We start from the raw sequence: 17,893 nt of genomic DNA on the forward strand, positions 1-17,893 counted from the left end.
TGTAGTGGAAAGTTGTGATCCATATGAAGGGCACCTAGTCAACTTTCAGCCATTCAGTCTAATTAAGTCAAAATCAATAAATAGCAAAGACGGTATTACCACTGTGCTAGAATAATTGAGTTTACTAGGAGGATAACAAAGGACTTTCACTGACTCTCCAGAGATTGAAAGAGTATTCAGAAATGACAAAAATTCATTCTTCTAATGGTACAATCATCTCATCTCTACTAAATGTAATTATTTTATAAAATAAATTATTAAAATGTAAAATATTATAAACATGCATCATCATGACAATTATATCACTTTGTCTTATCCAATCTGTTTTGTGTTGCTCAGGAAAGCATCTGACAATAAGTGGACCCTGCCTGCTTCAGGAGTCACCCCAAAAGCAAATGCTGGGCTGAAGGAGCAGGAAGGTGAAAGTAGTGGGTGTTTGAGAGACAAGAGTCACAGGGATCAAATCTATATTTTCCTGAAAATGTCCTTTTTGGCTTGTGAGAAGTTTTCACGTTGCAATCCAACAGGAAGGCCAGGGAATAGTCAGCTCATATTACTGAAGTCTTCAGATGAAACAGGGCTGGAGCAAAGTCAGCATTTGGCCCTTTCCTCCTTTCTCTTCTTTGCCACCCTTGAGGTTCTTAGCGCACAAAAGAGTTGCAGGGGCCACATCTTGAGCGAGGGGCACAGGGTCCACAGGGGGCACATGGGACACAAGGATTGCTAATTGGGCAAGGGCCGATGGGCTTGCCACAGGCATTGGTTGTTGCACAGGGATTGCAGGGAAGTCTGGGGAGACAAAATTGATGGCGTTGAGTTAGTTGGGTGAAGGGTTAAAGGTTAAAAGACATGGAAATAAAAAGGACTAGCAACTTCCCAGCAAAATATGTCATATGAGAGCAGGTTCTGGGGATACTAGCAAAGTGCCTGATGCATAGATGGTGCTTTAAAAAATATTTGTTGCATTTAATTGCATCATATTATGACTTCCATTCCCAAGATGAATCCTTGAATAATTTGGTGGATCTGTGATCTCTTCAAGGAAGATCTGTACTTCCTCTGAAGAAATGGAGCACAAGGGGGCAGCTAGGTGGCACAGTAGATAGGGCTCCAGCCTTGGAGTCAGGAGGACGTGAGTTCAAATCTGGCCTCAGACACTTAACACTTACTAGCTGTGTGACCTGGGCAAGTCACTTAACCCCAATTGCCTCACCAAAAATAAATAAATAGATAGATAAATAAATAAAAAACATTCTTTTAAAAAGTGGATCACAACCCCTCCAGGCTTTCTCATCTCCCTCAAATCTTGTCCCAGTCCTCCCATCAATTTTCTAAGAAAGAATCTATCCTTACGCTTACTTCAGGCCTTTAAGTCATTTAATGTTTCATGCCTAGAAGTGCAGCCTTTGGCCTGCTGTCTATTATCACTCACTGTTCCTATCTTTGCCAAGATACATTGACTTCATAGTTATATTGTAGGGCTGTATGGATCATACATTTCCCATTTAAAATCTACACTCTGCTACTTGAGTGTAAATTATCATTGGTAATATACTGCCACCTCCTTAGCCCCACCATGGTCATACGATCATAGATGCAGGGTTGGAAGTCCATCTGGTGCAATCTTCTCATTTTACTGAGAAGGAAACTAAAGCATAAGGAGCATAAGTAGCCTTCCCAAGGTCACAGAGGTAGCAAGGAGTAGAGGTAGGTTTTGAACCCACTTCCTCTCCAGAACTAATGTACCATGCTACTGCCCCACTTCCCATACTGCTGTTTCCATTTGAAATGATTCATCAGCTTACCCCTCCCCATCCACCCACCCACCACCTAAAAAAATCACAGTGCCAGGGAAGAAATCACCAGTACTGGACTTACTTGCAATCCTCGCTCTCCAGCAGACCCTGGTACGTGGCGATCTCACACTCAAGCCGGGCCCGGACATCCAGGAGCACTTGGTATTCTTGGTTCTGCCTCTCCAAGTCACCACGAATCTCAGCCAGCTGGTCTTCAACATTGGTGATCATACACTGTACCTGAGACAGCTGGGAGCTGTAACGAGCCTCAGTCTCTGTCAGAGTGTTTTCAAGAGAATCTCTCTGTGATGGAGAAGAAAAATGAATGTCAGAAATAGTAACTGCTCTCCATTCATGATGGTATTGAATGACCTCCCCAAAATTCACATGTTTCTTTCTTCTTCCTCATATTTTGCCACAAAGTAGAGAACTCTCTTGGGGCCTATATTAAAGAATCTGAGAATTGAAAGAAGGCCTCAGAGGCTATCCAAAATCTACCCATATAGTCTACACCACACCAGACAAAGTGGCCTGCCTTCAGTAATGGGGAACCCAGGACCTCCCAAGGCAGCCCATTCCACTTTGGGACAACTCTGTTATGAGGTTTGGGCTGTTTTTGTTTTCCAGTTCTTAATTACAAATTTTGACTCTTCAAAAAGTCTACCCACTGCTCCTAATACTGGCTCCCAAGACAAAGCAAGTCTGATCTTTCTACCACCTTTCAAATACCTCAAGAGAGCAATTACATCCTTCTTAGGTCTTCTCCAAGCTAAACCTCTTAGCTCCTTCATTCAAGTATTATTTCATATGATTGCGATACCTTTCACCAATCTATTTGCCTTCCTGTGGGTACTCTCCAGCTTACTGGCATCTTAGCATGTGGCATATCCTTCACACATTTATTCCAGATGGGGTCTGATTAGGATAGAATACAGAGAACTTCTCACATCCCCAGGCCTGGATGCCCCACTCAGTTTAATGTAGCCTAAGATTACACAGGCCTTCTTGGCTGCTGTGTCACTCCGCTGACTCACATTGAGCTTACAGGTCACTAAAATTCCCAGATCATTCCCAGAAAAACTGCTGTGTAACCATTCCTCCTACATCTTGTGAAATTGATTTTTTGGACCTTAAACTGTAACCCTTTACATTTATCCCTGTTAAATCTTATCTCATTCAAATTAGCTAAATGCTCCAACTTGTTAAAAGCTTTTTGGATTCCTCCTCTGTCACCCTGTGTTAAAGTTACCCACCAAGTTATGCTGGGCCTGCAGCTCTATTTCCAGAGCATTGACGGTGCGTCTCAGCTCAATGATCTCAGCCTGGCAGTTTTGCAGCTGTTCAGAGCTGGACACCACCTGCTTGTTCAGTTCTTCTGTCTGAAATGTCACGAGAGCAAAAAGGTGAGAACACGATCCTCAAGGCCCCAGGAAATTTCTGGTTGTACAGTGGCCATGAGCTAGAGCCTCACCTGAGTGGTGAACCATTCCTCCACATCTCTGCGGTTGTTCTCCACCACGGTCTCATACTGACACCGGGTCTCATTCAGGATCCTGTTCAGGTCCACAGTTGGGGCAGCGTCCACCTCCACATTGAGACGCTCCCCAATCTGGCATCGCAGGGTGTTGACTTCCTGGGGAAGAAAGAGTCAAAGTGAATACAAAGAAGCCTGATAACTTTCTTCCCTGGAAGACCTGCAAAGCCTTTCTAAGGATTCTATAGATTCCATCAGCCACAAACTAAAATTAGCCCTCCATCAACAGGAGAAAGCACCAGCCATTTTATCTTAGACAAAGGGGCATCACTGGCAGAGCGCTCTTCTTTATAGCTCCACTGCCCCAGTATTTCTACTTGGGAGAAGCCTAAGGTCAATGAACTCTAAAGTGTCTTGCAATGGAATCCAGTGTTTGATTCCCATGCAACCACACACACACCCATGGGAAAAGGGAGAGTAGCACTAACAAGGAAGGAGGAAGGAGGGAGGGAAGGAAGGAAGGAAGGAAGGAAGGAAGGAAGGAAGGAAGGAAGGAAGGAAGGAAGGAAGGAAGGAAGGAAGGGAGGGAGGAAGGGAGGGAGGGAGGGAGGAAGGGAGGGAGGGAGGGAGGGAGGGAGGGAGGGAGAAAAGGAAGGAGGGAAATGGAGGGAGAGAGGTAAAAAAGGAGGAAAGGATGGAAAGTAGGAGGATGGGAGGGAGAGGAAAGAGTCAAAAGAGAAAAATGATTAAGATGTTTATCCTTAGACAGAATTGAGCTGTCCAGTAAGCTGTTTGGTTCTCGCAGTAGTGGTAGAAGTCCCATGAAGGAAAACTTCTAGTCATTTTGCTCTTGACCTCCTTCATACATTCCCACAGGCTGCTTCAGAGTCAAGTGCTTACTCTCTGAAGCAGAACTAATCAAACCACAAATTTTTCAGGATTTAGCATCCTGTGGTGTGCTGCCAAGAGCAGTGGACTAGGATGAAGGAGACTTGAATTCTGGTTCCTGAACATTTCCGCATTCCAAATCTCAGTAGCCTCTTTTGTGACAAATGAGGTCCTGAAGGCCCTTCCAGCTCTCTCTCTCCTATTCCTTCTGAAGCCATGAGGTTTCCACCATGAAAGCAGAAGAGGAGGCCATAGAAAGCTGCCCTGCTGCTGACCTTAGTTCATGAACATATGCATCTGTTTTTCTTTGCTCAGGTGTCTGGCCTCAAGCAGAAAATTCCATGTCACGTATACAATTTACACATTACTCATTCTCTCATTTTATGCAATAAGATTTGTTACTGAAATAACTTCTCTAGTTCCTTGGGGCATAACAAATGGCCTCTCTGCCTTGGTTACCTCCACTTCTTAGGCTACAACAGGTTCCAGCATGTTTGGGTCCCACAGGTGCTCAGCATGCCCTACCTGCTCGTGGTTCTGCTTGAGGCAGAGCAGCTCCTCCTTCAGGGACTCCACTTGGGCTTCCAGGTCAGACTTGCACAGGGTCAGATTGTCCAGGATTCTGCGCAGGCTGTTGATATCAGCCTCCACCAGCTGACGCAGGGACAGCTCAGTCTCATACCTGTGACCCCCAAAGGAAATGGTCAGTGGAGTGAGACGTGGAAATGAGTTCTGACTTGGACTCTGAAGTTTTTCTGTTTCAGTTTTCATTCTACTGTTTCTAATTAGGACCTAAGAATTATAGCAGCCATTTCTGCCCATTTCTTTAATCACCTTTACACAGGGTGTCCCAAAAGTCTCAATTAGGTTAAAACTGCCCTGAGACTTTTGGGACACCTTGCACTAAGCCCTCACAGAATATCTTGATGCACTTCCCCATCCCCCAGTTGTTCTTCCCCTAAAGCTTAAATGTCAGGAAGTACACAGTTTAAAGTTTATACAAATTATCAAAAATTGGTAAGCTTAATATTGGGAAAAGAAGTTCAGTAATCATCTGTATCCCCAAGAAAAACCACCTTCAACATGCCTGAGATTTGTTCTGGATGAAGCAAGGGAAATAACATGATGGAGTGGATTTGGAAACAGAAGGCCTTAATGACCTGATGTTTTCTCACCATGGAACCTTGGTCAAGTCACTTCAACTCCTCTGAGCCTCAATTATCTCAGCATGTAAAAGGAGAGAGTTGAACTAGAGCTCTCCCAAAGACCCTTCTAGCATTGAAGATCTGTGATTTCAATATATCTCTCTTGTGAAAATGCAAAGAAAGAGCCTTGGGTTCCATTAATGGCAGAGCAGGCAAATTAATGGAAAAAGAGGGGCAACTGTGGTATAATGGAAAGATTATTGGATTTCCAAATCCAGAGAATAAGGTCTGAGTTCTAATTGAGACTCTGCCGCTTACTACCTATGCAACCTTGGACAAGTCACTTCTCTATGCCTCAGTTTCTTCATCTGTAAAAGGAGAAGGGGACCCAATGATACAACTAAGATAACTTCCAATTCTAGGTATATGATTCTACAACATTACCTGCATAGAATTTGGGCTAGTAACTTTACTTTTCATGGTCTATTTCCTCAACTATAAAATAAGGTTGGACCAGCAGACTCCTGAGATCTCTCCCAGCCCTGGTTTCTGTAAGTTGACCAGTAGCCTCTGCTTCACCATGCCAACTCACTTGGTCCTGAAGTCATCAGCAGCCAGCTTGGCATTGTCGATCTGTACCACCAACCTGGCATTCTCAGACTTGGTGCATAAGATCTAGAATATTCCAATAGGGTACACAGGCAACAAGGTGTTAGAGCAGCCAGTCATCTATGAGCTGTAAACAACTAAGATTTCAACCTTGATTCCTTCAAACATTGGATTTGAGCAATAGAAAAGAGGCTGGTTGGTTGACCACAGTATCCATTATTGGATTGTAAAAGGTCATTCATTACCAATATGGATGTACTGTAAGCTCAGAAAATCATTTTTGAAAAATGTTATCAGGTAAGTAATCTCTCCTCAATATACTGTTCTCCTTGAAAATAATCATAACCCCCTTCCATTCTGTATGGCTGTTAGTAACATTTCCCCTACCCTTTCCCAAACCCCCCCCACACACACACACACACACTTCCAGATATTTCCACTCTTGATTCCTCACAGTTTATAGGCCCACTAGAAACCACTTCTGAGAAGAATCTATTGATTTTACTTCTCTTTGTATCCTTGGTGTTTATCATAGTACCTGACACAAAATAGGCACTTTATAATACTTATCGACTAATTGACTAAGAAATAGAAACACTGATTAGTTTAGATTCAAGGTTGTCCATTCCCCCCAAAAAAATGACTAATCCTCATACTAAGTCAGGTCTCCTCTCCAGAGTTTTTTGTCAGTAAAGAGTGAGCTTCATGTGTCTAGCTTCAAAGACATAGAATCATTAAAGCCCTCACGACAGCCATTGTTAATTTGGCTTGGTGGGTAAGGTACCAATATTGCTTTGCCCTCTAGCTCTCATGTCCTAATTCCCAAGTATTAGCTTGACTTTGGCTCTGACTCTTTTACAGGTGTCAAAAGTCATAGACCATTTTACTTTTTAATTTGGTGGTCCAAAAAACAAAAGCTTAATAAGTGTTGAGAGGTTGACTGAAGCCCAAACCAGAAAGATGAATGAGGTCCATTCAGAAAAAATAAACTCTGCCAGCTTCTCTCTTCAGCACCATTTCTCATCTATCAGGGCAACAACTGAGAAATTCCACTGGCTTTGGTAGATGGATCACTAGTGCTCAGAAGCAACTCATAATTACAGCTCTCTTATGCAAAGTGCTGTTAACTCCTCTATATGATTAACATTATGTAAATAAATATTCATACTTAACAGATAGCTGAAAGACAAAGGATGATCTGGGCAAAAACTTAGTCTTCCCCGTAATGATGGGAAATTCCAATGCCAAATTTCAAAAGTCTTAAATTTGAGGGGAATTTGCCAGGCCTAGTTTCACAATACAAGTCATTTCTCATATTTCTTATTCCTTCAGTCTTTGCTATCAAGTCTCAGAATGGCTTTGAGATACCCAGTCACCCATTTAATACCTTCTGCTGGAGCTCCTCAATGATCCTGAAATAGGACTGGTAGTCTGGGCACACATAGGGCACTTGCTCCTGGCACCACTCCTGGATCCTACCCTCCAGCTCAGCATTCTCCCTCTCCAGCTGCCGCACCTTCTCCAGGTAGTTGGCCAGGCGGTCATTCAGGAACTGCATGGTCTCCTTCTCATTGCCATTGAAGGAGCCTTCACAGAACCAGCCACAGGTGCCCACGTTGGCAGGGATGTTGCAGGCCCCGGGGAGGGTGCAGCTATGGCAGCTGGGAGGCAGGCAGGGCCTGGAGGAGCAGCTGGTGCGGCAGCTGATGCTAGGCAGGCAGCAGTTGTAAGGCATGGTGCTGAGTAGGGTGGTTGGTTGTTCGGTTGGGTACAGAAGACTTGTCTTCAGAGCCAATGAGGTTATGCAGCCTCTGTCCACCAATAAGCCTTTATAGCCCTTCAGCAGAGGGTGTGGACAGAGTGCCACACCTTTATTTTTACCTCTTTATCCCACAAATTTTCAAATGCCCTTCCCCTCAGCTTGTTATTTACATCCCTCAGAAAAGTCCCTCACCTCATAAAAGACTTTACTTGGGCTTCCTGCTAAGTCAGGACTCCTCTCCACAGCTTTTGTCAGTGAAGTAAGAGCTTCATGGGTCTAGCTTCAAAGAGGTAGAATCATTAAAGCCCTCATGCCAGCCATCGTTAATTTGGCTTGGTGGGTAAGGTGACAATATTGCTTTGCCACCTAGCTGTAGTGTCCTGACTCCTGGGTATTAGTGTCTGACTCTGCCTCTGGCTCCTTTTACAGGTGGCAAAAGTCATAGATCTTTATTTTTTTCTCCCTTTCTCACATATCTCCTATTCCAAACAAAGCAGCTTCAATAAATCTATCAACTAGTCAACAAAATTTTTGACCACCTACAAAATACAGTGAATTGTCGTTGGCACTAGACTGGAGACACAAGGAAGTATAGGCACTATTCCTGTCCTCAGGGAACTTATATCCAGTGGGGATATAAGACTTGAATCTTGAAAAGATAACTCATAATTCAAGTGAACATTTATTAAACACCTATTATGTACTAATGGAGAAGGGAATGGCAAAGCACTCTAGTGTCTTTGCCAAGAAAACCTCACGGATGCTCTACTGGTGCTCTGTGGTCCACAGAGTCAGGAAGAGTTGGACATGACTGAATGACAAAACAATAACAATTGAGTACCAGATAGAGAAATAGTGAGATGTAGTGGATAGAGAGCCAGTCTTGGAGCCAGGAAGATCTAAGTTTGAGATCTGTCTCAAATTGGCTGTCTGACTCCAGGCAAATGACTTAGACGCTTCCAACTCTAAGACTTTAAGTTTCAGAGAAGGTGCCATCTTGCATTAGTAGACAGAGTCTGCTCATTGGGGAGCTATCTATCCCTAAAATGAAAGCACAGGTCTAGTCCCCATCCCTATGTGACAGGTACTGTGGTAGGCACTGAGATACCAAGACAAAAATGAATCAGGTTTTGCATCCTTCCACAACTCAGGAGCAGTAGCAGTAATGATAGCCTATTACATTTCTGTACCACTTTATGGTTTGCAAAGCACTCCATTCATTAGGTAGCTTAAGAGTTAGCAGTAGATGCCAAATGTTACTAGTACAGACAATTGCTATGGAGGAGGAGGTAGATCCATGAGCTGGCATGGTCGTGGAGAAGATGAGTTTTGACTTGGTCCTGAAGTGATGGAGAGGATGAGGGAGCAAAACTCTCTGGCCTCTAATGTCCATTCTAGGTTTGATATTTTATGTTGCCATGGAAGTGCTTTCCATAGGTAGAAGGAGGACATTCCATAGGATATTAGATTTGGAGTTGGGAGGGACATCACAGGCCATCTAGCCCGATTGCTTTATTTTGCTGATTAGAAAAATGAGGAAAGGAAAATTAAGGGATTTTCCTAAGGTCATACTGGTAAAAATGAGATCTGAATTTCAGAACTAGTGCTTTTCAGAGAAGAAATGGTTTCAACACAATGTGGAAGAAGAAAGCCCAAGGTACGTGTTTAGGAGACAATAAACAAAGTAATTTATTTAGAATTGGAGAGGTTATACAGGAGAGCAATATTACAGACACTAGATGGCTCCATGGATAGAGTGTCAGGCCTAAATTCAGGAGGATCTGAATTCAAATCTGGCCTCAGACACTTACTAACTGTGACCCTGGGCAAGTCACTTAACCTTGTTTGCCTCCGTTTCTTCATCTGTAAAATTAGACAGAGAAGCAAAACACTCCATTACGGAACCCCAAATGAGGTTACAAAAAGTCAGACACAACTGAAACATGACTGAACAATAACAACAAACATAGATGAGTAGTGGGAGACCAAGTTGGCAAGATACACTGTGGTCAAACTATAAAGCACCTTGAATATAAGGCTTGAGTGTTGGTATTTAACCATGTAAACCATGGGTAGCCATTATAGGTCCTTAATCAGGGAAGTAATATGATCAGAGACAAATTTTTGGAAGGTTCATCTGGCTGCATTGTTCAGATTGGGTTGGAAAGGGCAGACTAGAACCATAAAGACCAATTAGGAGGCTTTTATAAATGCATGGTAATGAGGAGATAAGGGTTTGGATTAGGGTGATTACATTAGGCAAGAAAAGGAAGGGACAGATTAAAACTTTTTGAAGAATCAACAAAGCTGGGTGCCCAGTTGGACGTTGGGGTAGCAGGGAAGGGAAATCAGAAGAGCTCTAAAGTTTGAGCTTGCTACATATTTCACATTACTCCTCCTCATGTATGTCACATTCCAGTCAAACTGGCCTAGTTGGTATTTCCCATTCCTGACATTCCACCTCTCATCTCCCTGCCTTTGCATAGTTTGTCCCCTAAGCCAGAAATGCCCTCCTTCCTTACCCCTGACCCTTTGGATCTCTATCTTCCTTAAAAGCTCAATTGAAGTTCCACTTCTTCCATATGGCCTTTCCTGATTTCACACACACACACACACACACACACACACACACACACACACACCCCAACAAATTGTTAGTGCTATCATGTTCCCTGTTTTTCCCCACTCCATCACCTCTACCAATTATTTGTATTTATTTAATACATATTTTACTTTTATTTACCTTTATGCATGTTCTATCCTTCTTCCCTTCCTTTCCTCTCCCACAAAAAAAGCACCTTAAGATCAGGGATCATTTAGTTTTCATTTTCTTACACATATAGGCATTTAATAAATGTTTATTAATTTTAATAATTAAAATAATTAGCTTGAATAATTGACCAGGAAAGTGACAGAAACAAATACGGACAAGAGTCATATTGGGAGGGGAAAGGATAAGTTGAATTTTAGTCATATTGAGTTTGAAGTGTTACTATAACATATAATGAAAAAATGCCCTACTAGTAATTAGAGATATAAGATTTAGAGCTTAGGAGAAACATCAGGGCTCAAACATCACTATAAAAGATGAAGTAGATGAAAATTCCAAGGGAGAGATAATGGGCAGTGAAGAGTAAATGAGAACCAAATCTTGGGAAACATTCACACTGAGGGAGGAAAAGAAGGCATGTCAGAAAAGTGGAAGAGAAAGAGCAGGAAGAGGAAAAAGAGGTGACTGTAGTATCATGGGGAAAAAAAGAGAATTTGAGAATGGAGAGGGTACTCACTAATATCAATATCATGGAAGACAAGGAGAATGAGGATGGAGAAAATGCCACTGAATTTGATTATGGGGAAGGAGAAGTGGGGAGGAGAGAGTGACCTTTGAAAGCTGTACTGAGGGGCAACTAGGTGGCAGAGTGGATAGAGCACTTGCCCTGGATTCAGGAGGACCTGAGTTCAAATCCAGCCTTAGACATATAACACTTACTACCTGTGTGACCCTGGGCAAGTCACTTAACTCCATTGCCTAACCAAAAAGGAAAAAAAAAAGCTGTACCAGTAAGACTCAGGGAAAATGTGTCTAAATTGAATTTTTGTAAATTTAGTCCCTTTAGATGGGTGAAGGGAGCTTGTTATTGGAAAGAAAAGTATAGTCAAACTTTCTGTAAATACTATTTAAAAAACTAACATATACCCCCCCCAATTCATTCATTTTATACATATAGATGTTCATAAATGGGATTTACTAAAAGCAGTATGGTGCTATGAATTTCCTTTGGGTATGGCAAAGACAAATCCAGAAGGAAAAGAATCCAGAACCAGAAATAAAGAGGATAGAAACTTTGTTGTTGCTGTTGTTGTTCGGTCATTTTTCAGTTGTGTTCAACTGTGTGACTCCATTTGGGCTTATCTTAGCAAAGATACTAGAATGGTTTTCCATTTCCTACACCAGCTTATTTTATAGATGTAGAAACTGAGGCAAACAAAGTTGAGTGACTTGCCCAGGGTCACACAGCTAGTAAGTGTCTGAAGCCAGATTTGAAGTCAGGAAGATGAGTCTTTCTGACTTCAGGCCTGGTGCTCTATCCACTGCACCACCAGTTGCCCACCTTAGAAACTACTTATTTACTCATCAATCCACAAGCAATTTTGCACTATAGAGATATGAGTGCAAAAAGTGAGACAATCCCTGACCTCGAGGAGCTTATATTCTACTGGTGAGATACAACATGTTTCCATAGCAAAGCAATGAACAGAAAATCCCATCTCTTGCCTGAAGAAAATATCCTTAACAGCTGAGAAGCTCTTTACTGCCTGTTCTAGTGGAGGTGAAACAGAGTAAAGAGAAGTGGGAACCAATATCCTTCCTAACCACACCTGGGCAACCAACATCAAACCCTGTTTAAACCCAGACTTACAAAGCCTACAAAAGTACTGCTAGCTGGATAAATCTGAACGTGGCCTCCTTCTTTGGCAGCCACACCAGTTAATGGTAGGCTTGTTGTTCAGTTGTTTCAGACTCTTCATGACCCCATTTGGGGTTTTCTTAGCAAAGATACTGGAGTGGTTTGCCATTTCTTTCTCCAGCTCATTTTACAGATGAGGAAACTGAGGCAAACAGGGTTAAGTTACTTGCCCAGGGTCACACAGCTAATAAGTTCCTGAAGCTGGATTTGAACACATGAAGATGAGTCTTCCTGACTCCAGACCCAGGACTTCACCCACTGTGCTACTTAGCTGCCCTAGACTGTGCTAAAAGAGACATTATTTCCAGAACAAGGGAAGCAATGTATGGCTTGCTTTGCTCTATTCAGTAGGCCACATATGAGATATTGTGTTGAGTTCTGGGTACCACATTATAGGAAGGATATTAACAAACTGGAGCACATCCCAATGAAGACAAGTAAGGTGCTGAGAGGACTGGAGGATATGAAAAGATAGATGAGAGAGAGATAGAGAGAGAGAGAGAGAGAGAGAGAGAGAGAGAGAGAGAGAGAGAGAGAGAGAGAGAGATAATTAAATGACTGAAAGAATGGCTAAATGCATGGATGGATAGAAGGATGGACAGACAAATAAATGAATGGATACAGAGAGAGATGATTAAATAAATAAATGGGCAAATAAATGAATAAAGAAGTAGATAGATAAATGGATGAATAGATAGATAGATAGATAGATAGATAGATAGATAGATAGATAGATAGATAGATAGATAGATAGATAGATAGATAGATGAATGATATGGCTTAAGAAAGTAAGGATTTTTAGCCCAAAGAAGAAAAAACTTGAGAGACATATTTGAAAGAGGGATTATATTTGCTCTGCTTGGATCCAGAGAATCAATCTAGGGTCAGTGGGTAGAAGTTGTGGAGAGACAGATTTCAGCTTGATTTAACAAAATAGTTTCTAAACAACTAGGGCTTTCCAAGGGTGAAGGGGGCTGGCTCACTGGCAGAGGCGGAAGGCCTTTGCTCACTAGAGGCTTCGCAGTAGAAACTGGATACTCATTTGCCTGAGTTTTTAGGCTTCTGGACTAGATGACCTCAGAGGTGCCTTCCTGCTCTGAAAACCTGTATTTCTTCCCTGGCCCCTTCTGTCACTGATATAGGTATCAGTAGCTAGAGTCATTCTTGTTTGTCCTTCGTTCTTGAAGAGGACCATGACATCAGGGACATGCAAGTGAACTGAAGTGAGGGAGGAATGTGCAAAGTCACCAGCCTCACTTTTTCCTCCAGAGCCATCAGGGTCCAGTGGCCAGATATAGATCAGGATGACTGGAGACAGCCCTGAATGCAGTGGGAGACCTTGGCCTCTGGAATAATGATCAGAAAGGAGAATTTAAAAATGAGGTATTGAATAAGGTCTCAGTTTACCTTGGGGGAGTAGTATATACAAACACACAGCCTGCAGGCCACATATGGCCCACAACACTCTGTAGTGCAGCCCAAAACATTAAAATGTAATTGGAAAACAGTTAACAAAATAAATAAAAATACAATAAAATATAAATAATATTAATATGCGGTTTTATAAGTCAATATTTGGTCCACAGAGATCCCTATGTTTACTGGGGGCACAGTTTAGTGACCCCTGTTTCTATCTGAGTTTAACACCACTGGCATAGTGGAAGGCCTAGGTTCAAATCCTGTCTCAGACACTTACTAGCTCTGTGACCTCTAAGTCAGTCACAACTTCTCTAGGCCTCAGTTTCCTCATCTATAAAATGAGGGGGTTGAACTAAGTAACCTCTAAAGTTATTTCCAGCCTTAAATCTGAATTATATTGCAAAGGCCAAGCCAGAAAAAAAAAATGGAAGAAGAAACTTGTAACCCATAGATGCTTTGGAGAATCATTTAAACTGCTTCTTAAGATATTTCTATACTCCCTTTGTTTTCTTCCTGGCTTTCTGTTATTTTGTATAGCTGGCATCTTTCGACTGAACAGACCAAGAGATCCCTCTCATTGGTTAATTACTCCACCAGATTGGACAGGGAAAAAAATAGATATTAAAAGAAGATTTCAAAAGAAGCCAAGCAAAGGCCATTGTTGCAATGTACTAATTAAATATCTCTAGAGATCTAAGACACCTGTCATTACAGAAACAAAGGCTATAGCCTGATGGGTGTTCATGCCCTATGCCCTCCCTGAGCTCCCTTTAACCTTTGTGAGGACCCTAGGAAGAGCATCAAGGAAATCAAGAACCCTGGTGGATTCAGATAATGTATTGTTAATCAACAGATGGATGTCTAGACCGAGCTGCTTATGAGAGAGGGCCAAAAAGTATCAACAGAAGCCTTGGGGAAAATGTCTCAATTGGCCTAATCCAGTAAGCACTTATTAAACAGGTACTTGTGGGAGGTAGTATGATATGCACTGGGGATAGGAAGATAAAACAAAATTTCCCTGTCCTCAAGGACTTCACATTTTACTAGGGGTGGAGGAGAGAAGAATATAATGTGTTAACAGGTAAGTATATTCGTGATTATTTGAGGAGGCAACAGAAAGAAGTGGTATTGTAATATTAAATTCCGTCTGAAGAGGCATTGAAAAGAATACTACGTGTATATATAGATATATATATGTTATATAAAATCTAAGAGGGGCTTAAAAAGAACACTTTGCAGTTTCCATTCTTTGGAAAAGAATGGCTTTGGAGTCAATCAGCCTAGGTTCAAATCCTGATTGCCTACGTACCAGCTTTGTGACTTTGGACAAATTACTTAACCTCTCTCCACTTCCCTTTCCTCTACTGTACAGTGAGGGAAGTGGACTAAATGACCCTGAAGTCTCTCCTAATTCTAGAACTGTGAGACTCTCATTGTCTCAACTGAAAGTGTAGAGCATTGGGGCAGCTAGGTAGCACAGTGGATAGAGCACCAGCCCTGGATTTAGGAGGACCTGAGTTCAAATCTGGCCTCAGACATGTAATACTTACTAGCTGTGTGACCCTGGGCAAGTCACTTAACCCCATTGCATAGCCCAAAAAAAAGTGTAGAGCAAAGGACCCCTACTTTGAAGTCCCTCTGTAAGAAGCATTTTAGAAAGAATCATGGAATGCCAGAACTGGAAGGGAATTTAGAGAGGATGTAGGTCAAACCTCTTGTTTTACTGATGATGAAACTGAGGTATAGAAAGGGGAAGTGACTTGCCTAAGACCACACAGAGAGGTAGTGGCAGAGTTAAGTTCAGAAGCAGAGGAAATGGTCCCCAAGAAATAGCAGTGTTGATTCATGATTACTGATAAATTTAAAAATAAAATGGGTAAATAACGTCAGCATCAACAACCAATTGCCATTGATAATGCCCCGTCTATGCAACAGGCACTGCTAGCCACTAAGATTACAAAGAGGAAAAATAAAAATATCCCTGTCCTTAAGGATATTGTGTACCATCAGGCCAGGGATGTGCTGGAGCCAGCTTGAACCAGATCACCAAAGCTGATTGTTAAATTACAGTGTGAGCATTTACAACTCAGAAGACTGGCAAGATACAAATCAGGGCTTGATTTATTGTTTTATTGATTGCCTGTTCTTAAGAAAACGATGGAGAAAAAAAATGTTAATAACGCAGATTAAACCTGAAAGTGTGGTACACATTTTTTCGAGAACTGGCTCTTAAACATTTACCAGATCATTACTGACAGAATGTATACATGTAGATGCATGCATTTTAATCACATTTTATTTTTCGCCAATTACATGTTAAAACAATTTTTAACATTTTTTTAAAGTTTTGAGTTCCAAATTGTATCCCTCCCTCCCTCCCTGCCCCTCCTCCTCCCTGAAATGGTAAGCAATATAAGTTATACATATAAAATCATGTAAAACATTTCCACATTAGTCATTTTGTACAAAAAGATGAACGAGAGAGAGAGAGAGAGAGAGAGAGAGAGAGAGAGAGAGAGAGAGAGAGAGAGGAAGGAAGGGAGGAAGAAAGGAAGGAAGGAAGGAAGGAAGGAAGGAAGGAAGGAAGGAAGGAAGGAGGGAGGGAGGGAGGGAGGAGGGAGGGAGGGAGGGAGGGAGGGAGGAAAGAAGGAAGGAAGGAAGAAAGGAGGGAAAAAATAGTATGCTTCATTGTGTATTCAGACAATATCAGTTCTTTCTCTGGAGGAGGATAGTATGGAGAAGAGAAGAGAAGAGAAGAGAAGAGAAGAGAAGAGAAGAGAAGAGAAGAGAAGAGAAGAGAAGAGAAGAGAAGAAAGAAAGAAAGAGAAGAGAGAGAAGAGAGAGAAGAGAAGAGAAGAGAAGAGAAGAGAAGAGAGGAGAAGAGAGGAGAAGAGAGGAGAAGAGAGGAGAAGAGAGGAGAAGAAAAGAGAAGAAAAGAGAAGAAAAGAAAAGAAAAGAAAAGAAAAGAAAAGAAAAGAAAAGAAAAGAAAAGAAAAGAAAAGAAAAGAAAAGAAAAGAAAAGAAAAGAAAAGAAAAGTATTATGACTGTGATTTCACTGATACAGGTAACTCCTGAGGAGAAAACTTCCTCTACCCCTGCAGGCTATCTCCAACTCTGCACCTTTTACAGCTAAGTCCCTATTAGTTTGAATAATGCATCCCTGAAGTGGTCACATTATTCAAATTCTCCTTATATATTGCCACTGAGCTGCAGCCAATTATCATATTTTACATAATTATAACTTTGAATAGTGTGAATTTGAATATATGAGCCCACTTCACAGGATACATTATTTACTCTAGTCAAGACCTACCTTGTAGTCTTAGAATGTTGCCCAGAGCTTTGAGAAGTTCAGTGGTTTGTCCGCCATCACGCAGTTAATAAATGTCAGAGGACTTGAAACCGGGTTCTCTCTAAGTGAGAGGCTAGATCCCCATGTTCTACGCCACACTACCTCTCATGTACAAAACACATACAAAATAAACGTCAGGGAACTGGAGGATGCAACTAGTTCCTGGGGTGATTCATATAAGAAGTGGTACTTGAGCTTTGAAGAAAGGTAGGGATACTAAGAGATGTAGGTGAGGAGGAAGTGCATTCAATCCGTGCAGGATTTTGAAGACAGGAATTGAAGTATCTTGAGTGAGGCAAGAAAGCCAGTTTGGTTGAACCATAGAATGTGTGAAGGAGAGTAATGTGGAATAAGCCAAGAAAGGGCGTTTGGAGGTTGAGGTTGCCTAAGACCTATGTACCTAACAAAGAATTTTGTATTTTATCCTAGAGACAGTAAGGAACCACGGAGATTTATTGAAGCAGAACATGACACAGTCATACCTATGCTTTATAAATATCACACACAAAATCATTGCTATGAACCACATATATTAGATAAAGATTGCCCTCAAGATTGATTCCCCACCCCTGATTTGATGGTACTTTCCCCTCAAATTACATTTTATCTGTTTTGTATCTTTTTTTGTATCTACCTGGCTAAGTTGTAAGCTCCTTGAGAGCAGATCTTGTTACACTTTTGTCTTTCTTTCCCTGGCATCTGGGACTGTCCCTGGCATGTAGTAGGTACTTATTAAATGTCTGCTAATTGGTAGGATGGTTGATTGATTGAAACTCCCTAGGAACGATCATGTAACTCACTTATTGTTGTTGTTTGTCTTTCTTCTGGAAGAGGACCGATGATGTCAAGAGGGTGATGTCTTCACTTGCAAGTAAATTGGATTGAAGTGAGGCAGGGCTGTGCAAAGTCATCAGCCTTATTCTTTCCTCAGAGTCCAGTGGCAACACATAAGTCAAGAAAACTGGCGATGGCTCCAGC

The 17,893-nt window shown here is 41.8% G+C and overlaps 1 protein-coding gene across 1 annotated transcript; it reads right to left on the minus strand.

Moving 5' to 3' along the window:
• Positions 1-289: 289 nt before the first annotated feature.
• LOC110198466 (keratin, type I cuticular Ha3-I) lies at positions 290-7,685 on the minus strand. The gene is made up of 7 exons (XM_020972764.2): positions 7,300-7,685; positions 5,896-5,978; positions 4,684-4,840; positions 3,268-3,429; positions 3,050-3,175; positions 1,879-2,099; positions 290-789 (listed from the first exon to the last, which is right to left on the minus strand). The coding sequence occupies exons 1-7, from the start codon at positions 7,645-7,647 to the stop codon at positions 642-644; spliced, it is 1,245 nt and encodes a 414-aa protein (XP_020828423.1). The 5' UTR covers positions 7,648-7,685; the 3' UTR covers positions 290-641.
• Positions 7,686-17,893: the final 10,208 nt, after the last annotated feature.

This window comes from Phascolarctos cinereus, unplaced genomic scaffold, assembly GCF_003287225.1.
Source record: "Phascolarctos cinereus isolate Bilbo 61053 unplaced genomic scaffold, phaCin_HiC Scaffold_5;HRSCAF=322, whole genome shotgun sequence".
NCBI lineage: Eukaryota > Metazoa > Chordata > Mammalia > Diprotodontia > Phascolarctidae > Phascolarctos > Phascolarctos cinereus.

Excerpts from the sequence above, each read along its gene's own strand:
- LOC110198466 (XM_020972764.2), bottom strand. The coding sequence starts at position 7,647 with ATGCCTTACAACTGCTGCCTGCCTAGCATCAGCTGCCGCACCAGCTGC. Across the intron at positions 3,176-3,267 it reads AGGAATGGTTCACCACTCAG|ACAGAAGAACTGAACAAGCA; the intron begins GTGAGGCTCTAG and ends GTGACATTTCAG. Across the intron at positions 2,100-3,049 it reads TGCAGGCCCAGCATAACTTG|AGAGATTCTCTTGAAAACAC; the intron begins GTGGGTAACTTT and ends TCTCCATCACAG.